The sequence below is a fragment of the Ambystoma mexicanum genome, chromosome 6p (assembly GCF_040938575.1).
Source record: "Ambystoma mexicanum isolate Mex_15411 chromosome 6p, UKY_AmexF1_1, whole genome shotgun sequence".
In the NCBI taxonomy this organism is placed as follows: domain Eukaryota; kingdom Metazoa; phylum Chordata; class Amphibia; order Caudata; family Ambystomatidae; genus Ambystoma; species Ambystoma mexicanum.
In genome coordinates this window covers 1,035,759,686-1,035,785,908 of record NC_090935.1, presented here as the reverse complement: position 1 = coordinate 1,035,785,908, position 26,223 = coordinate 1,035,759,686, and the positions used below count along the sequence as shown (strand labels likewise).

The following is a 26,223-nucleotide window of genomic DNA, read 5'->3' as shown; positions in this document are numbered from 1 at the left end:
TCTATATACTACAAATCCCATGAAGCATGAACCAGCACGTGCTCAGCTGACCTGCCCCTGACGTAAATCGGGCGGTGACATCTCTGCAGACCTGGCAAGGGCTCGCATGGGCAGAGTAGTGCAGGGACCTGGGTGGCTTGCTCGTGCGCGCGCTCAGAGGGTGTTTGTTCGGTGGCGCGCGGTTACCTTTTTCCTCCCCATCAAGGTAGCGGACGTGTAATTCCTCGTCCCCCTTTGCCTCAGAGCTGAAACGGCGCCTTCCTATCAGTGGTCCAGACAGGATGCAGAGCTCTCCACATCTGCCGGCGGGCGGCGGTTTGGAAGCAAGTGCCTGTGTACCCCCGGTCGGCATGTGCCGTGTGCGATGTGCACCAGCATTGAACCTAGCACTTCCATAAAACACCAATCGTAGCCTCGCCAAAGCCGCCATGTTGGGTGATGTAGAAAGGCGCTGCAGTTCTGGACGGCCGCTGAGCTCACGTGACATGACCTCCTACGTTACATCACTGCTCACTCCAGAGGGCAATAGTGGAGGCACCTGCTCTATAGCATACACAGTGGGTGACTTACCGGTCACGTGTGGGAAACTGCTGTGTTCTTCACGATTTGCACACGTGTCTAGCTACAAACAGATAAATAAACTAATGTTTTATAAATGTTCATGTGTGAGTACTACATATCATTTTCACTCACATATGCCACCGTGAATTAAGTAGATACATAACTCACTTGATTGCATTGAAGACAGTGGGGTATCTTTGCTGAAAATGTTGGAGGTGGGGGGCGAGCGTGACATCTAAATGAAAGGTGCCCCCGCCAAATGAGTGGGACAAAATGATATGCAACAAAAGTTACGGGGGACAAACACCCTTGTCCCCTGCCCCCTAAAATTACGGCAATGATTGAAGGGATCGTATGGACCAAAGTCCTAATTAAATGTGGAAAATATATAATCACCAAATGTAAGTGGAAAATCTCCCTTTCCCGCATTTTTTTACTTGTCACCATACAAAATATCCTATATGTCAATCCAACAGTATTAGCAAAATAGTATTTCTTTTAATGAAGTATATTATCTTGTATTTTCCCAATTGATGTCGAGTATGTCTCCATCAAGCAACATGTAATAAATTCGGAAGTATATAATGTTGTGGGGGGGGGGACTAGTCATGGATATCTCACCAGCCCCCTGAGGTTCTAGGCATATATGGCAACATTCAGATGCACCTGGGAGGCAGATTTCCACAGGGAAATAGGGAGAGGCATATTTCCCCATAGGAATGCATGGGGGCTACAGTTATTTTAGGCGGGAGACTGTTAAAAATAGCAATATTTTTCACCTAGAAATCGGGGGTCTCCCGCCTAAATCATGAGGGTTGGCATGTATGGCTATGGGACACCAGCAAGCCTTGCCTTCACATGCAGACCCTGCCTGCCTTTCTGGCAAGGGGGCCCCATCGCAACCTGGCCTGCAGGCCCTGCTTACATAGGGTGGGCCTGCAGGCCTTAGTGAGACACAGACTCGGGTAATTCCATTTCGGAGTCTGCAGCCGTTCTGTTGCACGTGCCTGCAGGGCTCCCTTTTATTAGCTGGGGCCATGACTGCGTCATGGCCCATAATAAAAGGGCAATGCACATGGGAGGGACACAATCCCCTTAAAGGGGCAACAAACATGGGAGGGTTACTACACAACACCCCTCCTTTTTCATAAGGAACAAACAAGTGTGATTACAACATAAATGATTTCCTCCCCCGTTACAGAGCGACGTTACTTGGGTTACTTAAGAGTCGTGTGACCAAGATACGAATAGGATATGCCATTGATACACATATGGTGTCACATAGTCACAGTGGGCGAACCACCAGTGGATTGTTGGCAGTTGGACCGCAAGTTACAAAACCCTTTATTAGCATGGGGTACGGAATGGCAAAACACTGCATGACGCCTATGGGTAGCCGCTGGTCCCAAATAGAGCACCCCCACCAACTGCGGGAGCACAGCTTCACATCACTGCTCTTTTACTGAGACCACTTTTAGCATGTAGCTAGTATGCAGGTTTGCAGCATCAAAACGCACGCTTACTTAGTCTTCTTTAAACAATCGCAGGACTGCAAGAGACCAGTTCACTTTCCATTAGCGTCCGTTCCGGAGTCACTCCCTCTGGTACAGGTCCATTGATGGTACAGTTCAAGGCCGGCAAAGCCACACCTGGTGGGCACCAGGGGCCACATCGATATATTTATTTTATTTATTTGTTTATTTGTATAGCGCTAAAGCCCGCAGGCATCAGAGCGCATTCCAAAGAGACAGGACAAATTAATACAAAAATAGACACACAAAGGATCAGAGCATGGGGAGCTGAGGGAGGTCGCTAATCCAGTTTATTTAAAGAGAAGGGTCTTTAACTTCTTTCTGAAGTGTATGTAGTTGGTTTCTAATTTCAAGGATGCAGGCAGTTCGTTCCATTTATGGATGCTTCTGTTTGGGAAGGCCTTGCCCAGGCCGTTTTGCTTTTTAGCTGGGGTTGTCTGGAGAAGACCTTTGTTAGAGGATCTTAAATTTCTGGATGGTTCATGCCACTTGAAGTGTTTTTTCAAGTACGCTGGGGCTTTGCCATACAAGCATCGGTGGACCATTGTGAGGGATTTAAAAGTAATTCTCTCCTCCATGGCCAGCCAGTGTAGATCTTTCCTATCGCCTGTAATGTGTTCCCTTCTAGGCCTGCCCGTGATTGTCCTGACGGCATTATTCTGAATAACCTGACATTGTTTCAGGCATTTCATGTTTGCTCCAAGAAGCAGGGAGTTGCCGTAGTCCAGTCTAGACAATATTGTTGCTCTGGCTATGGTAATGCTATTTTTTTGGTTGAGCAAGGGTCTAATTTTTCTCAGGAGTTTTTGATGGTATTGACAATTCCCTTTTAAGTAAGCTGTGTGGGCCTCGGCTCCTACTGAGGCCTGTAAGTAGACTCCCAACGTCTTTACTTTCTCAGATATTGGGATTTGGGCATTTTTTAAACTGAATGCGGAGTATGAAGGAGTTCGTATTTTTCTGGCGTGTGTGGATCCAAAGATCATTAGTTCCATTTTGGTTCCATTCAAACACATCCAGTTGTCTTTCATACAGCCCTCGTCGATGTTGTATATAGTCGTAAGTTTTTCAATGTCTTGTTTATAGTCTCCACTAAGATCGAAGACCAATTGAGTATCATCGGCAAAATTAGTGAAGAATATTCCCAGTTGAGTTAGTAAGGTACAAAGGCATTGCATATACAGGTTAAACAGTAGGGGAGAGAAACTAGCTCCCTGCGGAACTCCACAGTCCACCGGTTTGGTTCTGGAGGCCTTGTTTCCCCAGACAATCCTATATTGTCTGTCTTGTAGAAAGGATGATATCCACTCTGTTGCCTCTAGTGAGCGCTTTCCTGAGAGTTCTAGGGCCTCTCGGAGCCTCTTGTGATCGAGCAGATCAAAGGCTGCCGAGAGATCCAACAAGATCAGGAGGCCTGATTTGCCCTTGTCCAAAATACCTAGCATCTCGGTCTGCAGATCTAATAAGGCTGATTCGGTGCTGTGGCCTGTCCTAAAGCCCGACTGTTGGGGGTGCACCAGGTTGTTCTCCATAGCTCTGGAGCTGTTCAGTGGCTACTTTATCTAGTATTTTCAGCAGGAAATTGCAATTTGTAATAGGTCTTAGATTTGCAGGATCCTGTTGGTCTAGTTCTGGTTTCTTTGGCAATGGGGTAACCGTGACTGTTTTAATTATAGTAGGTACTGATTAATCCCGGAAAGATGCGTTTACCATTTTTGTAAGGAAGGGAGCGAAAATGTCTGGGTTTTCTAATATTAGTTTTGGTGACAGTACATTTTCTGAGCATGTAGTGCTTCTGGTGTTTGAGAGCATTTTCTTCATCTCTTCGATTGTTATAGGTCTAAACTGAAATTTAATAGTTTCAGATTCGGGCTTGCTTTCATTATGTTTGTCTTGGGTTGGTGGACTATAACTCTGACAATTAAGGATATTCTCTCTGGCCTTGATGATTTTGTTTTGGAAGGCCGTTTGAACTTTCTCACAATCTAATTCTGTCGGCTGAAAAGGTGGGGTGAGTGCCTTAGGTTTGTCAATGGATTTACGAATTTGGAAGAGTTTGCCAGTGGAGTTGGAGGCGGTGTCGATGAGTTCATTGTAATGATTTTTCTTAAGGTCTGTGAGTTTTGTCTTGTATCTGTGATCGGCATTTTTCCATTTCATTTTATTTGTTTCTGATGGTTCTTTTAACCATTTCCTTTCTAGATTCCGTTTTTCTTTTTTGAGTTCAATAGCTTCGTCGTTGAACCATTTTTGGTGATTTGTATTTGACCTGACCTGTTTATTTTTCAATGGGGCTTGGAGGTCGAGGAATTCTTTCATGCCTCGATTATATATCGATATGATATTTTCGCATGTATCATCATCTTTATTTTCAGTGATGATTTTGTCCATTTCTTTTGCTAGCAATGTACTGGTGATTTTTTTCTGATTCCTGTCAAGTACTATTTTGGGTGAGTTGTCTATTTTCACCGTTTTTTGTTTTAGAGTGAGAAGGATTTCGATTTTATAGTGGTCTGTCCATATACATGGGTAGGTTCTTAGCAGCGTCACTTCTGCGTTATTTTTGATTATCCAATCAAGCTGATTCCCGGTGATAGCGGTGGGACCATTGTTGATTACAGTAAAGGCACAGTTATCTAGGTCTTCCTCTAGGGCGATGGCCTGAGGGTCATTGTGATTGCCCTTCCATCTATTCATATCCCAAAGGAATATGGTCTCCATGTTGGTAGATTTGAGATTATTAAGGATGGTGATTAGTTCATCATTGAAATCCGATATTAGGGAAGGTGTTCTGTAGATGACTATTATGTTTGTGCAATTATTGTGGGTAGGTGTCAATTTGAGGTGAATAACCACACAGCCTGTGCACTGTGTGGGGGCGGCAAAGAATTTGAGGGTTTGTTTAGCGATTATTGCCACTCCTCCACCCTTAGCATTTTCTCTGTTTTTGAAATAAATGTTATAATCAGATGGTACTGCTGTATCAATGGTGGGGCCCATTGGTTCTTGGAGCCATGTCTCTGTTAGGCATAAAATGTCTAGCCTCACATCTATGATGTAGTCATGAATCTCTTGTGCATGTTTTGGCAGTGACCTTGTATTACGCAAGGCAATTCTGAGTTTCGAGTAATCTGGTTCAATCACATTGTCGTTCTTCAGTGGCTTTTTTATGTGATGGACTGTTGTTGGTGCTGTATTTTCATTTCCTATGGTGTTTGTTATAGGTGGGTCAAGTCTGGAGTTAATATAGTCTTGAACCTTTACTTGGTGTTGTAGTTTGATTGTCTGGGCTAGTAAATCACTCAAACTAGGGTAACCCATACCTGAGGTTTAAACGCCTGGGGTGGCTTTTTACAAGGAGAATACAACAGCTTTTCGTGCCATGTGCTGACGTTTCCTTAAAGCGACTTGCAGGCACTCTGGGAACAGTAGTTTCTAGATGTGTGTCTGCGTGACTATGTCGGCGGGAATGCCGCGAAATTACAACAATTATGTTCCACAATTTAGTTCAAATCAAATGCAGCACAAATCAGTCTATGTTTCAAATAAAATGCAACATATATTCCAGATTTCGTGGTTTCAATTATTTTCAATCCTAGTTTCCTAGTTCAGTAATTCCAAAGCACTTTGCAGATTCCAGGTGCTAGAGTCCTAGATGGCAGGTTTCTAGTTTCACATACACTTAATCAACGTAATTAACGTAATCAAAGTAACGAGGCAAAGTAAACGAAAATGCTAACAACTTCAATATGGCGTGCTGTGCACAGTTGCTTCTATGCCTCCTGGGGCACACTAAACTTGAAGAGATCAAGTTGGAAGGCAGTAAAGTAGGGGTCCACCGGGACTGGCATAGACTGGCTTGGTCGCGGAAGCGCCAGCGCTGAAGCGCCTGACGTTTCCTTAAAGCGACGTGCAGGCACTCTGGGAACAGTAGTTCCTAGCTGTGTGTCTGCGTGACTGCGTCGGCGGGAATGCCGCAAAATTACAACAATTATGTTCCACAATATAGTTCAAATCAAATGCAGCACAAATCAGTCTGTGTTTCAAATCAAATACAACATCTATTCCAGATTTTGTGGTTTCAATTATTTTCAATCCTAGTTTCCTAGTTCAGTAATTCCAAAGCACTTTGCAGATTCTAGGTGCTAGAGTCCTAGATGGCTGAGACCCAGTCAATTGGCTGTAATAAATGTTGTTCTTTGACCTCATAACTGGCTATTTCCATTTCTTTGTAGTAAGCCTCATTTTTGGTCTTTCAGATGGCGCCTGTTGATATCCATTCGCTGTTGGGCGAAGACGAGGCTGTCAGATCGAGATCAGTGAGTAAAAGGGGTCCCTGCACAAGAAATTTGTTTCCCCGCAGGCTGCTACGCCTGATCTCTGGCCGATTGCAGCGCCTAGAGGCCATCACAGCGAGGGTTCCGGAATCGAGGCTTGTTTTTGTTTGGAGGAATCGCCAGCCACGACGATTGCCTGTTGGACTTGATTGATTGGAAATCAGGTGAGTTTGTTTCAAACAGGAAATGCCCTGATGATTTGATTGGTAATAGTATTTACGCGTAAATATTTTGGCCAGGTGAGACTGTGGTTTTAGTATGCATGGTAAATTGTCATCCTGTTTTGCAATGTTTTGTTGCCGAGGAAGACAATCTAGTAATTTGAAACATAGTCAACCCGCACCACCTGAGGGGTCGGCGGCATATATGTACGTGGCCTGCGGTCTATGCGCTATTGTATTTAATGATATTTGCCATCGACAAACCGAACATGCACCAGAACTTCAGTGGCCATTTCTGGGTAGTTTTGCGGTGGCTAGGATAGAATATTTGGAATCTCTATTATTGCGTAAGAAAGCTAAACCAGCTGCTTTTGACGGTATTAGAGATTAGAAGAAGGAAGTGAATAAGCGACTTAAAAGTAAAGAGAAACATGACAAATGCAGAGAAGGCCTTAGTACATGACCAACAGAAACAAGAAGAGGCCATTAGAAGCATGGATAGGGCCTTTCAATTAGATGTGCAAAAAAAATATACCCATCGCAAGATTTACATGTATCAGATGAATTGTTGAATAAGTTACTAAATGAGCGGAGGTCTGACTCAGGAACCGATTAAACTGCACCACCCCCTTATGTATCTCCTCCTCCATCTTCAGCAGGTTTGATATCATCTGCACAGATAGCGGTATTTCCTCCACCGCCTAGCGTGCATGATTTGTTTTTGCTTTCATTGCTGGCTGCTTCCACTTCCAGTACATGATGTGATTGATACTGATTCGAGAATAGTGACACATAGTACTATATCTGCAGAGAGGAAAAGGAAACTGCGTGAATGGGCCGAGACGTACATGGAAGGGGGTGATGAAACAGCTGCTGTAAGTGCAATGTCTGACCATGGGGGTATTCCAGAGCAGAAGGTATTGATAGAACAAATGGGGGTATATCTTGCTGAAGTAGCGATTCCACAAGAATTACGGGATTTTAATTCTTTGTCTCGTTCAAGAGATATTGTGGCGAAAGTACACGAATATGTCGCGAAATTGTTTGTTTATAAAAGGGAACTTGATCGTGTACATAAGGATGAATTGAATAGGGATAAGCAACACACATCGTATGTGCAGAAACAATTTTTGGCTCCATTGAAACCCATTAGTGAAGAAATGCGCATTTGCACCAGAGACGCGCTTAGATGGATTTCAGACGCCTCCATTTCTCCTATTGAAGTGCATGATACGTTTAGTCGGAATACACCGGCTGTGCAGTGAAAGGTGTTGCAAGTGATGGTTGAGTATTTACAAGATGAATGCATGAAGAGAAACTTGTATTGTCCTGCGGATATGATGGTGATTTATAAAAGAGCATTTTCACTCGACACCGCGTTAACTTCTTTGTCACTCGATCTGGCTCTATGTGTAACAAACATTCAGAACTCCCTATTGTCCAATTGCCTATGAGAGAGGTTCCTCTGACATTAGTACCAAAAGTAGAGATTCCAGCTGCAGGGCAGAAACCTGCTTCCACTATTCAAGCGCAAAACATTTCACAGTTTGTTCACGTTCGAGAAAGGAAGTGAATACTATTAAACAGTCTATTCCAGACATCAGGAAGAATCCTAAAGGGTTCTACAAACAGATAGAATCAGTTTTGAATTCGCCAGTTTTCACATTAAGGGATATCGATCTATTATTTCCTGTGATACTACCTGCAGACTTATGGAAGCAGATTAGGACCGTAGATGATCAAACAGGTATAGGTGATACTTGGGATGCCTTAGCGCAAGCTGATGGGGCTAGGAAAGCAGGCGAGAAACCGCCTCAGGCTATATTGATATTGCTAAATAATATAATGACCAAACTAAAGACTTTGGTGCCCGAGAAGAGAATTATATGGGACAAATTGACGGCATGCAAGCAAGGTAAAACCAAAGGTGCAACTAGTTTTTCAACAGATTTGAACTAATATCTTTGGATTTTAGTAGGCAAGATTTGAGTACGGAGTCGGGAAAGAGATTATTTGTTGACAAATTTATACAGGGATTGTTGCCTGACATTCAAACTCAGATCATGACATCTGAAAGTGCATGGCAAACAAAATTGCAATCCGAAGTTCTAGATATGGCCCAGTATTATGAGAACAGGGTGAATACAGAGAAGGAGAAGGTGGAAAAGAAGAAGGGTGATTTATAGACTAGGGTCCTTTTGCAACAGATAGCAAGAGGATTGAGAGGCAGGAACACACAACCAATGGGTCAGTATGTGCCGCAAATAGGAGCACAAATGGGTCCTGTACACATGAACCAGTGTGCGTATTGTAGACAGGAAGGTCATTGGAGGGCACAGTGTCCGTCTCTCCAACAGCAAACGAATAACACATATGGAACGATTGGAAGACGATTAAGGGGTCGCCCAGGCATTGCGGATCCTAGTAGATACCAAATTGCGCAGAATCAGCAGAGTCAACCACAGGATACGAATGGGGTAGCCAGGGAGATGGAGAGTTACAGAATGCGTGTAGTGGTAATGTCTTTGATAATCCTACTCACGCTTATTTCACTGAATATTTCACATGTGACGATGTATTGTTTCGCTACGACAGCCCGAAGCAGATTCTGGAACCGATACCTATTCCCGTAGATCAAAAGGGGCCCTACGTTGAAATGAAGGTGGGGAATAGAGAGCATATCTTTCTAGTAGATACTGGAGCACAGAAATGTTTCATTGGTCATATGCAGTTTCCAGATATTCCACTGTCAAGGCAGAGTAATGTTTCCGTAGGGTTCTCCGGTACACCAGTGGTTAGTCCGGTCTCTCGGCCGGTACCAATTGCACTCGGGCCATTTATTGATTCATGTCCATTTCTGTTGACAACGAATTGTAGCGAAAACTTTTTGGGGTTAAATTTGTTGAAGAAACTGAATGCTGTGATTTATTGTTCTCCGGATGGAGTGTATTTGGCGATCTCTCCCCAACAAAATTCTGCCTCACAAGTCTCGTCTATGCCTTTGCCGAGTGAGTTGAGTAGGGTACCCACACATTTATGAGCGGTGAATGATAATGATGTTGGGATCCTTAATGTTGAACCAGTACGGATCATTTTGAAGTCAGGTATTACACTACCACGTATTCCACAGTACAAAATATCAGTAGAGTGTGACCGTGCTTTGAAGAATATTGTTTTGGATTTTATACACCGGGATGTGATTGAAGGACACAATGCCTTACCCTACCTTACCCTATCATTTCATAATTGATGTACGCGCTATTAACAAGATTGTCGCTCCACAGTTCCCTATTGTACCTGATGTTACGACTATTTTGACTATGATTCTGGCTACGGCCACACATTCCTGTACACGCTGGCAGTAGATACTTGTTTGCATTCTCCTTAGGTGGAGGTTGATTCACATTTACACGTGTTCCTCAGGGTTATTCTGAGAGTAGTAGGGCATTGAAAGAACAGCTTCATATGCTTGAGTTGCCGTCAACCTGCACATTGCTGCAGTATATTAATGATCTGCTTATTGCCACAGACTCTGAGGACGCTTGCAAGGAGGGTACTGTTTGGCTGCTTATTCATTTAGCTACAGATGGACACAAGGCTTCACTGAAAAAGTTCCAGTATTGTCGACAGATGGTCGCATATTTAGGCTATCTCCTGTCAAAGGTGTCTGACACCTGAACGTATACAAAGCATCTCTGACAAGTCTGTTCCAAATACACAGAAAGAAGCCAGGGCTTTTATTGGCATGGCTTCTTACTGCAGATAGTGGATCCCAAATCTTTCGCTATTTTGATTAAACCTATGTTGGCATTGACAAAGAAGGATGTTCCTTTGCCATTGCCGTGGGACATAGATCGCCAGAACGTTTTTGATTTGCTTAAAGCTGTGTTGTGTTCAGCGCCAGTATTGGGCACACCAAATTATGGAAATAATTGTTTTTGTATGTTCATGAGAGAGAGGATTGCACTTTGGCTGTGTTGACACAGGAGAACAAAGCATACAAATGAATAGGTCCAAAGACACTATGCTCATAACAAAAACTCCCAAGGTTTTTTTTTGGCCTCTGCAAGTTTTTTTTATTTTTAAAAGAGGAATCACTCTTCAGTGTTGTATTGTGGGGATACATCTCTGAATTTTTTATATTGGAGTTGTGTGAATCAAAACATAAATGCACAATTCAAAAAGACTCCGACATCAGAATGGTTTGCTGAACCAAAACAGAACAAACGGAAAAATATGAAAAATATGTTTACAACGCACAGTACCAAAACATTTTTGGGACAATATCCAAATAGTGTGCGCATAACAAACCCAACCTCTATGCGGGTTTGTCAGAATTCACAGTAAATAGTGTACAAATTCAGAACACACATTTTTAAAACAACGTAAACAATTAGGAAGACACAAGAACATTTTTGGTTGTGTGGACAGCAATTCATGTGCTGTAGTTTCAGGGGAGTAGTGCGTCTACACCAGGTGTTTCAGCCGTTTTGAGGTGGGCTAGATGTGCCTCATCTTCAACACGGCCTTCATCAGGACGGAGTTCTGTGCAAAGTGACGTCTGTGCTGCAGGGGAGGGAGACTACAGTCAGGGCGGTATGAGCAAGATAATTATTTAGACTGAATAAATCAAAATGCTGTGTGGTCAGTAATATCAAAACACACAGCTTACCTATGGGAGAATCAATTTAACAGGCACTGTAATAGAGATCCGCCAGCTGCATTGACTGGTCTCTGGGTGATCCTGTTGTGAAAACAGAAAAGAAAATAGGGGAATTTGAGGCTACTAATGTCCCCTCTCAGTCGTGTACACAAAACATGAAAATACACACATGCGTAGTGTCTTACCTCTTACTGGAGGTATCTGGGTCGACAAGTCTGATCAAGTGTGGTGTCAAAAAGATCACGAAATGCACAGCTGGAAAAATTAAATAAATAAAAAATCCCAGTGAGCATTCGAACCTAGCGTAGGCACATGGAATTTTATTCAAAAACCGTGGGAGTAGGGTTACCTGGGAGACTGCAAAGTCAGCAGCCTATCTGCAGAGGTGAACGTGCAGGGTCTCCTCTGGCTGCTGAGTCGCAGACGAGACTGCGGGGGCCTGGCTGTAAAGCGTTGGTAACGCTGTTGCCAGGTCTCCGTGAGTATTTGTATGGCGGCCATCTTGGGACCAGGCTCGGATCGAGTGGAGAACAAATTAGTGAATGCTGCTCGATCCGGGGGGGCATTGAAGTGCTAAAACAATTATGGAGGTGCTAGTTGTTATCGTGTATCCGAAAAATCAATTTAGGGACTATAGTTGGCTAAATGGTTGTCATGGCAACAACAAGCCACGCGTGACCACATGAGTGAGTAACGTTTCCAGGAACTTCGATGGTGGGCCCGTGAGGTATAGTTAAATGCATGTTGATGCACTGTGACAATAATTCATACGAGAGTGAAAGCACTATTCGGCCTCATCGATTTCAAAACAACACACATTGTTTACACAGCATGTAACTAGCAGCATGAAAACATACACTGGCACAGCTTAATAACATACAGAACACAGTGATGCCACAACAAATCGGGCACATCGCCAGGAAATACATGCATAATTACATGGTGGCCAAAAGGCAAATAGATTAGCTAATAATGTGCAATCTCTCATGTAGGGGATTATATGCATAGACCCAGAACACAGTTTATGATTTACTCATGGTCATAGTGAGAGTGCTAGCTGGCTAAACAGTTCAAACACCAATTCACAAACTAAGTCTATGACAGATTGCACCATGCAATCACCACAGGCATCTACAAAGCGGGATAAACATGTGCTCTTTACTCATATCAGTTAATGAACTGCATGTGGTTACAGAAAAGACTTCCACTCAACGGATACATTTAAACCAGCTTGTACGGTGTTGAGTCTATGAACCCACCGTTGTTCTAATTGGGTGAGCGTTTTGTTCAAATCACCCCCTCGCTTAGCTGGTTTTACTTTTGGGAGGACAAACCATCTTAAGTCAGTGTCCCTGTGGTTCTTGCTGGTAAAATGCTCTACTAAGAGTTTATCTGCTACCTTATTCCTAATGCAGGAACGGTGTTCCGAGATACGCATTTTGATTGCATGTAAAGTTTTACCCACATATATGAGCTGGCAAGGGCATTGTATTATGTATATTACGCCCTTGGTGTTACAATTGGTGAAGTCGTTCATTGTCCATTGCACTTGTTCGTGTTCGAACGATTTCTTTTGCAGGGTCAGCGGGCATGCCACACAGTGACCGCATTTATGGTGTCCAACTATCGGAGGTAATCCCCGAAGTGTATTTTGTATTTGCGGAGGTGGCTTTATAAACGTATGTACTAGAGCATCTCTTAAATTCTTATTTTTCTTGAAGGCGAAGCAAGGCACCTTCTGTAAAGTGCCAGGGTGTGTTACCAGGTGCCAGTTCTTCTTAATTGTTTTCTGAATCAATAAGCTCAGGGGCCCAAAAGTGGTGACACACACCAATCTTCCCAAATCTTTCTTCGGTTTACTTTCCAAACAGATCTCTCTCGGCGTGTATCTCGCTCTTTTTTTGGCTTGGTTAATGGCTTTTTTTGGATAGCCTCTCTCAGCAAGTCGTTGAGTCAGTCCTTCTGCATGTTGATAGAATTTCTCCAGGTCAGAACAATTTCTCCGTATGCGCAGAAATTGTCCATACGGTAAATTGCACTTGAGACCCATCGGGTGATAGCTTGTGAAGTGCAACAGACTGTTGCGGTCTGTCGGTTTTCGAAAAAGCTCTGTCTTTAGTCGGTCCCCAGTTTTATAGACATGGAGATCCAGGAAATCTATTTGATGGTGATCCCAGTGCATCGTGAACTTGATGTGGGTGTTTCTCAAATTGATCCAACTATGGAACAGTCGTAGTTCAACGGGAGTTCCCTGCCATATGATGATCACATCGTCAATATACCTTTTCCATAGTGCAATGTTTCCTAGAAAAGGGTTCTCTGATGTGAAGACATGGTTTTCTTCATAGCGTGACATATATAAATTCGCAATGTCAGGGGCGAAAGTAGCACCCATACACACGCCCTTGATTTGCTTGTAGATTTGGTTCTGGAACAAGAAGAAATTTTCAGACATTGCCAGTCTCGTACACTCAAGGATGAAATTAGTGGGGGTGGAGTCTAGGTCTTCTCTGGTGTTCAAAATGTCGTGAATGGCTTCAAGCCCTTCCTGTTGTGGTATCGATGTATATAGGGCCTCAACGTCCATTGTGACAAGCAGGCTGTCGGTGGTGAGGATGATGTCATCAAGTAAATTGATTGTATTTGTCGTATCCTTTAAATAGGAGGGCATTTTAATTACGAAAGGTTTCAGAAAATAGTCTGTGTAAAGAGACAAAGGTTCCAGGAGGGATTCGCAAGCTGAAACTATCGGTCTTCCCGGAGGTTTATTTGAGTTTTCATGCATCTTGGGGAGGATATAGAAAGCTGGGATGCGTGGATTGGTCTTGTTTAGGAACATATTTTCATCTTCACACATCCAGCCTTGGGTCAGAGCGTGTTGCGTAAGGCTTGCAATTTCATCTTGAAGGTCCTTTGTGGGGTTATGATTCAGAGGTAAATAAGCTTCTTGGTCGTAGGCACTCTATGTTGTAGTCAGAGGTGTCCCAAACTACTATGCCGCCTCCTTTGTCTGCGGGCTTGATTGTTATTGATCTGTCGGTCTCCAGACTTCTCATAGTGGTCCTTTCTTCTCTGTCAAGGTTATCCTTGTAGACATTTTCTTTTTTGAAACCAGCCATTATGGTCTTAGTGACAACTTTCTCAAAGGTTATAATCTCACCTGGAGTGGAGCCCGGTGGAGGATAGAACTTAGATTGTTCTTTTAAACCTGTGGTGTTCTATGACTTGCTGCGTGGATGTTGTTCAGTCTCTCTGCAAGAAGGGAAGTAGATTTCAAAAAAATGTTTCAAACATATATTCCTGAAGAATTTCCGTAGTTCTAGCTCAATTTCAAAAGGTTGTGCCCTTTGGGCGGGTACGAAAGATAAACCTTTACCGAGGAACCGTAATTCTGGTGGGGTCATAGCACGGGTGGATAAGATGAAGACTGGTATCCCTGGTTCTGTCCTTGGTTTTGGTACCATTGGCGCGTTCCCATGCGCTGCCCTGATTGCGTCGGGCGTCTCCTGGGTCTTCCTCTTTGTCTGCCCCTGGGAAAAAAATTTTGTGGTAGCTGTTGCCCTGTGGCTCCCTGTAGGCTTGAGGTGCTTCCACTTCCACTGGAAGAGGTACCTGCAAAATGTACTGATCTATTTCTCCTATTGAAGTTTTGACTTGCTTATAGATCAGTGTAATATGTAGGCCTGAGGAAAGAGTACGTTTTTTCTTCTGAATAATTTGCTAAATCTTTTTTAAACTTGTCCACCTTCCTGTCGAGTGTTAGGTTTTTGAACTTAGTGATTTCCAACTCAAGTTTTTCAAGCTTATCCTTAGCGTCCTGGATAGATTTATCCTCGAGAAACTTCTTCTCCAACTCGAGTAATTCCGCACCTTGTTTTTCGCATTCCTCTTTTGCCGTGTCTATGACCAGAATCAGCCAGTCACGGCTGCATTTGTTCCCCACCCTGCTGAAGTTTTTTGTAAACTTCGGGTTGTCTGTGAAAACTCTGGGGATGTTATGTACCTGGAGGCCTTCGGGGATTATCCCGGCCCTCAAATATTCTGGCATGAACTTGCCATGCAGCTCTGTTCGAATTTCTTTTGGTTGAGTATTTCTAATTGGTCTTCTGTCAGACCTCTTGTGAGCACACCCTCCTCGTTTCGTAGTGTGGAAGTGGCCCCTAGAAGTTGTTTGAAATAGTCATAGTACACAACTGCGAGGGGACATTAGTAGCCTCAAATTCCCCTATTTTCTTTTCTGTTTTCACAACAGGATCACCCAGAGACCAGCCAATGCGGCTAGCGGATCTCTATTACAGTGCCTGTGAAATTGATTCTCCCATAGGTAAGCTGTGTGTTTTGATATTACTGACCACACAGCATTTTGATTTATTCAGTCTAAATAATTATCTTGCTCATACCGCCCTGACTGTAGTCTCCCTCTCCTGCAGCACAGACGTCACTTTGCACAGAACTCGGTCCTGATGAAGGCCGCTTTAAAGATGAAGCACATCTAGCCCACCTCAAAACAGCTGAAACACCTGGTGTAGACGCACTACTCCCCTGAAACTACAGCACATGAATTGCTGTCCACACAACCAAAAATGTTCTTGTGTCTTCCTAATTGTTTACGTTGTTTTAAACATTTGTGTTCTGAATTTGTACACTATCTACTGTGAATTATGACAAACCCGCATAGAGGTTGGGTTTGTTATGCGCACGCTATTTGGATGTTGTCCCAAAAATGTTTTGGTACTGTGTGTTGTAAACATATTTTTCATATTTTTGCGTTTGTTCTGTTTTGGTTCAGCAAACCATTCTGATGTCAGAGTCTTTTTGAATTGTGCATTTATGTTTTGATTCACACAACTCCAATATAAAAAATGGAGAGATTTTTCTCCACAATACAACATTGAAGAGTGATTCCTCTTTTAAAAATAAAAAAAACTTGCAGAGGCCAAAAAAAACCTTGGGAGTTTTTGTTATGAGCATAGTGTCTTTGGACCTATTCATTTGTATGCTTTGTTCTCTTGGTAACCCTCCTGGGTTGAATAGGTTCCATACCAGGAGCCCTCATTTTTGATTCTGTGTTGACACAGGAACATGGGGGAAAGAGCAGACCATGCGGCTATTTTTCCTCCACATTAGACCCTGTTGCATGCGCTTTGCTGAAATGTTTGAGAGCTGCGGCTGCTGCCGCTGCATCAGTGAGACAAAGTGAGGGTATGGTTTTAGGTCACTCTTTAACCGTAATGGTACCTCACTCTGTTGATGTTCTACTAAGCAGAACACAGACTCAGCATCTCACTAGTGCTTGATTAACGAGATATGAGTTGTTTCTATTTGCACCGCACATCCAAATTAACAGATGCTATACTTTGAATCCGGCTGTACATTTGCCGTCTCCACAAAAGGTAGACTGCACTTATGCCATGTCCCATGATTGCCTATATGATACAGAACAAGAGGCAAAAGGCAGAATTGATTTGAGTGATACACCTTTGAAGTCTCCGGATGGGGAACTGTTTTGTGATGGTTCCTGTTTTAAGCTACCTGATGGTACTTCCACTGCCGCCTATGTAATTACCACGTTAGACACTATCGTTGAGAGCAGAAAGATACTGCATAATTCCTCCCAGGCTGCAGAGATTGTTGCATTGACTAGAGCCTGCGTAATTTCTGAAGGGCTTAGCGTAAACATCTATATTGACAGTCAGTATGCATTTGGAGTGGTTCACAATCAGCGATTATGGGCTGAGAGGGGACTTTTGACGTCACACAGCACCAAAATTCAACATGTTGTTCTGATAGTACAATTGTTATCAGCACTAGTGCTTCCTACACAGCTAGCGAAAATGAAATGCGCCACACACCAGAAAGTGACGGATGACATAGGGAAAGGAAACTCTTTTGCTGATAGAATTGCCAAACAGACTGCTACTGATGCACACTCTGGGATGTATGTGTTGGATTCGGCTAAATGGATTACTGACACTAATATGATGGGAGAAGGGGTCAATAGTGTGAAAGAAAATCAGGCTGAAGCAATAGCGCAAGAGATTAAACAATGGAGTAAGGGTCTGGCTGGACTGGATGTTGAGGGTTGTTTGGTGGACAATGTGAAACAAAGATGGATGCTGCCCAATGCTTATGTCACTGCTGTAGTTACTATGGCTAATGGTCCTGCACACACATGTGCGAAGAAAATACGCCAGCATTTAAATCACGTATGGCAAAACGACAACATTCCAAAAATTGCTGAACGCTTGTTTCAGAACTGTATGATATGTTTACAACACAACATTGGGAAGGGCGTGCCAACACCGAAGGGGAGTTGGGCCTCCCTCCATGCCATTTGAAGTGATTAATTTTGTCTTTATCGAGATGAACGCTGCCAAAATTATAAATACATATTAGTTGTGATTTGTGCCTTTAGCAAAACGGTGGAAGCTTTCCCCCTGAAAGACAACACTGCTGTATCGACGGCCAAAGTCATCCTTAAGGAATATTTTCCTAGCTTCGGCCTGCCGAGAGTCATTTGGTCCGATAATGGGTCGCACTTTATCGCTGATGTCATCCTGCAAATATGTGCGGGATTACAAATCGATAAAAGTTTTCACTCAGCAAGACATCCGCAGAGTGTCGGTTTGGTGGAACGCCACAACGGTATTTTGAAGAATAAATTAGCAAAGGTGTGTGCACACAGTAATTTGAAATGGCCTGATGCTTTACCAATAGCCTTACTTTCAATGTGGATATCCGCACAGTCAAAGACACGACTTTCCCCATACGAAAATGTTATGGGAAGGCCTGCAAATGTATGCATTGCACCAAGACCTAAAAAGTTGGCCAAAATTGGGTACCCATTACTGTCTGACTATTGTGACCAGTTGACTCAAAAGTTGCGTTTGATTCACCAACAGGTTCGAGCAGCCCTGCCAGAGAAATATGAGGGCCGAGGCCATCGAATTCGGCCTGGGGAATTCGTATTGCTGAAGAAATTTGAGAGGAAAACGTGCCTTGCACCTTGCTGGAAGGTGTCTTAACAAATGCTATTGGCCACGCAGACAGTGGTATGTGTGACTGGCAGGCGACATTGGATACACGCGACACACGTGAAATGAGTGCCACTGCCTTTGCCTCTCGATGAGTGTGACAGAAAAGGAATCAATCATCATGTGCCTGTCTTGATCAACACCAAGAGTGATATGAAACCACTTCCTGAGTCTGTGGGACTTGGGGAGACAGTTATTTCTTATTCTGCATCGACTGACATTTTTTCTTCGGAGATCAACAATCCTTTGTTCATTGACCATTCAGTACCTGGAGCTTTGAGGTATGATGTTCGACCACGAAATCGGATTCAGTTCAGGGATTGACATTACATTTTGTAATAGAATTGGAAAGTGTAGTGGAAATACTGCACCCACAAGAAACCAACGCTGTAACATTCCCTTGTCATTCCCCTCCAGACAAGATAAGGGACAGGGAGCGGCAAAGAAGAATACAAGCAAGATTGGCCACGTGGTCACTTGCCACCAAAGGATGAACTTATAAAGCCTATCAGTGAGGCTTCTTAACGGACGCTGAAGGACTATGCCCGCGTTTGGGGCAGCTAGTATAAATGAGGACATGGTACATATCCAGATTGATGGGCCTCTATACCAAGGGCCATGGCCCCTGTGGACAAAAATAATAATAATTGTTGTGATAACTTGTATTATAGTTACATTGATGCCTGTACTATGGTATTTGGAGAGTGCACATCCACTCAATACTCTATTACCAACTAGAAGTGCATCCACTATGTCTCCCCTACACTTGTACGCACACACTCTTCGTCCACGCAATCTCAGTCATAGAGGGGGTTACCAGAACAACACCCTCATGATGATAATGAATGCAACCCATGCTATTCTGAATAAAACTAATTGTTGGGTTTGTTCATATCTGCCACAGCATGGTGAGAAGGGGATAGGGTGGTATATTCATCCTCTCCCTCTGTCTACTGCATGTTATGCCTCATTCAGGGCACTGTTCTTCGGACGATGGAATGACAGTGCCTCTGGTAACTTCGATGGTACAAACGTTCATTAATTTGATCGATTGGTTCTGTTGCCCTTAGGATGTTCGGTGTTTGCAAACAAAAGCACACTCAATATTGCTTCTTTTAAGCATTCTGACAAATATTCCAGACCATATCAGTCAATAATGTCTTTCAAAATGACTCCGGTATGGAATAAGTTGGTTGCTCCTCCACCATACACCATCAATCATGGCCCTGATTCTGACCCATTTTGTTTGCGTAAAGAAGGTTCCCGACCTATGGGCTCGTATGATAAATGCATGAACAGAACTGTTTTAGTGAAAGAGTGTAGGCCTCTCTATAAAGGGGGTTCTATCTATTTCGTTTTTGGAAGTGAAGCTTATCCTTGGTTACCGAAAGACTGGAAGGGTACATGTTATTTGGGAATACTTTTACCCGGGATATACATCACTTCTACCCCCGATATATTGAAAACTCGTCATAGAAGGGAAATAGAAGGTGACACTCCCCTGCAGGTATTGGGGGACATTGCTAAATCCATGGTTCCATTCTGGGGATAGATAATCAACTCTCAATACATTAGGAAATTGGCTAGGATTTTGGAAAAAAACTATCAATGAGATTACTGATATTATGTTCAATATGACATTAGAACAAAAGGCCATTAAACTAGTGGCCCTTCAGAAAAGGATGGTGTTAGACGTCATCCTGGCTGAGAGTGGTGGTGTATGCAAAATGGTTGGGTCCGTGTGTTGCGTTTACGTACCTGACTCCGCCCCCACCTGACTTTTCCCCACCATTTTTCAAGCAATCAAAACGCTACACATTTTGGGTTCAGAAGTACACATTCCTCGAGGGGATTGGGATCTTATTACATGGTTCAGGAGTTTACTACGAACTTGTGGTTGGAAGATATTTTCTGTTTTAGCCATATTGCTTAGTGTAGTTCTTTTTTGCCGCTGTTGCATACAATGTTTATCTGTCCTGGGTTCCATGATAGGGGATTGTTGTGCACGTACATTGGTTAAATTGCAACCAAGACCACACTTGCCTGTAAACGCCACTGGTCATGCAGGACGTTGCTATAAAAGAGTTTATGGCCATCAGTGTTTATGATAGTAATGATTTGACATGTTCTGATGATGACACTGCATCTTGGTCGTCTGAGGATGCCATGCTTGGATGATGCTCTCGGCTTAGGCCAAAAGGAGGGTTTGTGAAAATATAGTTAGTTTACTGTCCTATAAGGAATGCATATTGGCCTAAGCACATTCGCATCACACTACAAATCTGTTGTCGCAATTATGGAGGTCACATTGCCATTTTGTTTTACTCGCCATTTGGATGCAATGTTCAGTTCCCTGCTTATTCTGCGTTTTCGGCCTGAATGTGGTGGAAGACCGCGCATGAACTTTCTGACACTTACCAGACAGGAATTCATATTCTGCTGAGCATGTTGTTTGTCTTACACTGTAGAACCTTGAAGTCCTTGCAGAAGCGTAGCTAATCTACAAGTTAGGTGCTCTCCTGTCTCGACCATGCTTTCTCTGCTGAACCATTAATTGTAATAATGTGCATCGGAACCGTGCTCCTCTAGAGAAAACCCTATTCCCAAGCTATAGAGCAGACTGACCTTAGGCTGTAGGAGCAACATAGATAAACTGCACAGCAAATGTTACCGTGTACCAGAGAACACGATATGCCCCCATGCACTCCTTTGCCGTGCTCCCAGACAGTAAATTGTCAGTAGGAGGATGGGGGAAAATGCAAGTATGTTGCCTTGGTAATACCATCTACGTGGAAAGGTCATGAACCCTCTGGTCCCTATCACATGAGGGGGTGGACAAGTGTATTGTATGTTATTCCTTAATGTATATATGTGCCTGTCTTCGGTGACTCAGGTCTTTCTCCCACCACAGTGTTTGTACGCATGCATCGTGGTGTGCTGAGACCCAGTCAATTGGCTGTAATAAATGTTGTTCTTTGACCTTGTGACTGGCTATTTCCATTTCTTTGTAGTGAGCCTCATTTTTGGTCTTTCAGAATTACTATAAAGTGTGCCTTTACAATAGCATAAATATGAGAACAAGTGATGAACCATTTTATGAGAGGGTAAAACAAAGTGTGACATTTATTAGGTACAAAACATGTCAAACAGAAAACAAATATATAGGAAAACAGGTCACTTACAAGGGTTATATTGACCTAAAGGGGCAAGTGCTACAAACTAAAGAGAATTACTATTTCAATATACTGTGAGAAAGCAGAAGACACTCTCACAGCCACTCCGCAGGGAGTTTCTGCTCAGGTGGTCAATGAAGGGCCATCCCTTTTGGATCCCAACCCTGGGGAAGACAAGCGAGGTAGGATCACCTGGGTGGAGGGCCCTTTGGGATTGGGGAGAGGGTGCCAGACAGTGAGACATGGTATCACCCTTCCCTAACACTGACCTACCCTCCCTTCCTTCAGCCTTCATGGACTACTTCCACTCTTGCCCTATTTCTCCCTGTAAGTGCCCACCAAGTAATGAGAAATGAAGAGGTGACTAGGAGTAAGGCACACTTCCTATTGCAAAAATCACTCTAGTACCGGGACGAAGAAGAGGGGTATGAAGGCATCCAGTACTGAAGGTCAGGCATGTCCCATTGATTGGGTTCAATATGGTCAGGCAAGACAAGCCAACGACTCACACCTGAGGCCCCTTAAAAGGGCTCAGGTGTATAAAGGAGGTGAACACAAGCAAGTGAGAGGAGGAGAACCACCATGTTGTAATGAGACCAGGAAGTCTTAACGCTGGCATCTATCCCAGAGGTCCTACAGCTGGTGGGTGCAGGACTGGGAGCCTTCCAATTGGAAGGTGGGCAGCTGGGGCTGCCAAACTGTTGTGGGACGAGAGAGAGAGAGAGAGAGAGAGAGAGAGAGAGAGAAAGACCTGGAGGCAGCTGGAGCTGCAGAAACAGCCAGGAGCAGGGGTACGCGGTCTGTGTCTATTGTGAATCAGGAAGCTGAAAACGGATATCGGGACGTGCCCGACGAACGTGGCGGTCTGCTTCCCGGCTATGGAGAAGGTGAGAGGGAGCAGCAGTAACTGCTGTTGGGGAGACACGAAGAGCCAGTGGAGTGTCAGAGGACACTGAAGGACCGGAGTGCTATCAAGGTCCATGAGCATAAGTGAATGCAAACTATATTGAATACTGATCTGAATGGAAATCACTATTCGAGCAAGACTAGGTTATATTGAATACCGAACTGAATGGATATTGCTATTTGAGTATATTGAATACCAAATGAACATTTGGAGTTAAACCAACATAAAAAGCATATGGAAAATTGAACAATCACTTGAGTATTTCTAACTACCAATGTGAGAGAGAATCATATATCTGTGGCAAGGCAAAGACTGATGCAGACGAGTGTTAACTAACAAAACGGAATACAATTGTGAGAAATGAAACGCCCAAAGCAGAAGAGTCTGTGAGGGGCCAAACAGATCTAAGGGGGACTTATGGTTGTGCGAACCTCAACACCGCCTTTTTGTGTGAACTGTGCTATATTGAACTTGGGCAAGGGAACCTCAAGACCTGGTGGAACATTGTTGAGGCAAGCAGCTGTTGGAACTGTAGTGAACTTGGGATAGGGAACCCAAGAAGAACTTAACCTAAGAGCAGCTGGCGCTTTATTTTTTAACACTATTTTTTTTTTTGGTTAAGAAAAACCCCACACCATGTTTATTTATTTCTAGATGTGAGGGCAAGCATATGTTTTGACACAGACAGACATTTGATTTGGATTTACAGATACAGACTTTCCTTAGTTTTAATTAGGCAGAAGAAATCTCTACCTTAGGCAAGTCAGGCCTTACTCCATTGTTCTATTGTCTGTGTCATCTATCTTGATACCATGCCTATCTCACAATACAACATTATACATAATACAACATTATTTTAAGTGTTAATGGTGACACTGGTGTGGTCAGTTAGGGAGAATGGGCGAGAGGGCAAGGGGAGATCCCTCCTTAGCAAATAAGTGACGTTTAAGCCAAGCTTTGAAGAGATCAACAGTTAGGACTTGAATGTTAAGGCCAATGGGTTCCAATGGAGGGAGGCAAGTAGAGAGAAAGAGCGGAAGTGAGAGGAGGCACGGGGTGGGGTATGGGATGGTGAGGTTGAGTGCAGAGGAGGATCAGGGGGAACATGTTGGTGAGTAAACTGAAGTACAATCAGACAGTTACTGAGGAGCAAGACCATTGATAGTGTTGTAGAACTAGGAGAAGGAACTTGAAAGGAGAGCATTTGGGCATGGAGAGCCAACTAGCATTTTGTCAGCATATAGAAGAGGGACGCAGGGACCTTGGTAGGTTGTAGAGAGTGCAGGTTGCAAAGTTGAGGACAGGAAGAAGCAGAGAGGAAGGCCAGGGAACAGGCCTGAGCAGTAGTCACGTTTGCTAACCATGTGAGTGAATATTAGAACTTATTTAAAGCGGTTAGTAATAAAAGGACACATTTTCTCAATGTTGAGGAGTTTAATACAAGCATCAGTGGTAATGATGAATTGCTGCAGACATAGGTCGCTATCAAAGAGGACTCCAAGATTTAGAAACTTGGGTGAGGGAGCAAGAAGGTCAGGCCGGAAGGATATCGGCAGGGGAGAGCAGGTTTGGCATTGTAAGCCAGGAGAAAGTTGACTTCAATTTTTGAAGAGTTCAGTATCAGGCAACGGAGAGCCTCTAGTGATGGATAGCAGTGAAAACGTTTGCAATACATTCTGAGATGGCTGGGGTGAAGGAGGGAAATTATACAAATATTTGAGTGTCATCAGCAAAAAAGTGACAATGAAAGCTAAAGGATGAAATAATTCTTCCTAGGGCAGAGGTATAGAGGGTGAAGAGTATAGGTTCAAGGACTGACACTTGTAGGGTTGGAGGTTTGCGACGATTGACCTTCCAGGTAGGAGGCAATTCAGGCAAAAGCGATTTGTGAAACCCAAGATCCTGGAGAGTGAGGAGGAGAGAGGAGTGGTTGACAGTGTCAAAACTGGCAGAAAGGTCCAAAAGGATGGGTATTGAAGAGAAGAGAGTCTGGAGTGGTAAGCATTAGAGAGAACGTTGGAGACATGCATGAGTGCAATCTCAGTCGAGTGTTACTACGGAATCCAGAAATTCCAATTCAATTTTATTTATGTATAATAGCTTTTTCAAAAATACTGATTAACATTATAAACATTCCTATATTTCAATCAAATACACATGGGGCCTCATTATGAGTTTGGCAGTAACCCGCTGGTCATGCATTGGCAGTTGTGCTGGCCCAGCTGCCTGGTACACTGTGGGCCTTGACTATTCCCCCCCAATACACTGGGGTCATGCACTGGCAATTATACTCACCTAACAGCCATGTGCTTTTTCCCGCATAACGTTCCATGGAGCGTGTCATTGTAGAATTCTGCAAGACCATTGAGTCGTGTGTGGACTGCGGGAAACATGCACAGCAATCCGGATGACTTGTTGGGCATTGCAGTTCATCTGGACGTTCAGTGAGTGGAATTGCTTCCGATTGTTGTACTCCACCTCATTTGCATGTCTGACAGTCAACTCCACGTGCTTGCAATCTAATGCGCCTATGCAGTTGGGCATGCCGGCAATGGCATGGAAGGCCACTTTGGTGGCAGTGGTATGGGGTAGGGAAATGTGCTCTGATGCATGGCGCAGCAGCGCATCCAGTACCTGGACCAGTATCTTCGAAAAACAGGGTTGTGACAGCCCGTGCAGCTCCCCAACACTGTGCTGATAGGTTCCGGTGAGGAGGAAATGCAGTACAGAGACTACTTTCAGCAGGGGGGATTGCAGTCTGGATGCCAATGCGGCTGCTGAAGTCCTCTTCAATGAGAGTGATGATGGATATGATTGAGGCCCTGTCAAGCTGGTACAATGTATGTATCTGACTTGGAGTCAGGTTCCAGGGTGAGGCCTTGATGCGGGGCATTGCTAGCTGCCTGCGGGGTGGTACCTGCTGCACATTGATGTTTTGGATGGCCACCGGGTTCCTGATTTGCCTCCTGCGCCTACGCCCCCTCCTCCTCTGCCTCAGTGATGCTTCAATCTGCACTGCTGCTTGCAGGTTCCCTATACCAATTGCTGCTAAGGCGGCTGACACCATGGTTGTGTTGGAAGGTGGCTTGGGGTTGGTGTGGCCTTTTTGTAGGCTCCCAGTGGCCTATGATCTGCAGCTGGCCTGATTGTGCACACCTGGGGCCTGTTTCAGCTCACCTGCCACTGTTTAACGCCATGTCCGCGGTACCAGCGGTACCGGCACAGTGTTCACAGTGTTTCCGCCATGATCATGGCAGTGTTTCCGTGTCCGTGCTACTCGTAATGTGCCCAGTGTTGCGCATTGCTGGTGATTGGGGGTGCGCCGGCGAGTCGTCCCGCTGTTTATGTGCACGGATCTACCGGGTGCATTGACACCGCGGGGGCCGCTATGCGGTGATGGTGTTTCCGGCATCGCGGGTCAGAATGAGCCGGTCCGGTAAACGGTGCCGGTACGGGTTTACCGGCCCCATTCAATCCAGACCGGCTAACTTGTAATGAAGCCATGGGGGAATAGCTTGCCCTGAGAGTTTACAGAAATGTAGTCCCATATTCATCTTAAGGGACCCTTGGTTACAAGGAATTGCTCTTATTCACTCGGTTCCTTTGATGGAAAAAAAACTTGTTTTCAATTCCTCCCTCGCAAGGGAGGTATTAGAACTAGGGACATCAGGGGAAGCATAAGGTTTAAGAAGGGAAGGGGTATGACTATACCAATCTTCTTCTGACTCATGCTATGTCTGATCAGAATATGCCATATACACATTGGATCCGCAGTTTGTATCAGCTGATTCTGATCCGACTTCTGACACCATATGTGAGGGGTCAGAAATGTGAGGCAAACAACTTTGTAAAGTT

At 44.0% G+C, this 26,223-nt stretch overlaps 1 protein-coding gene across 3 annotated transcripts in view; it reads right to left on the bottom strand.

Moving 5' to 3' along the window:
- AUH (AU RNA binding methylglutaconyl-CoA hydratase) overlaps window positions 1–26,223 on the bottom strand; it is a 1,015,770-nt gene that overhangs the window by 975,787 nt on the left and 13,760 nt on the right. Inside the window, exon 1 of one of the 3 annotated variants that reach the window (XM_069625640.1) lies at window positions 187–483. The exons of the other annotated variants lie outside the window; for them this stretch is intronic. Coding sequence (XP_069481741.1) covers window positions 187–430 — 244 coding nt within the window. The 5' untranslated portion in view covers window positions 431–483. Of the gene's footprint in view, window positions 1–186; window positions 484–26,223 lie in introns of those variants that run through there. 3 annotated transcript variants of the gene reach the window in all.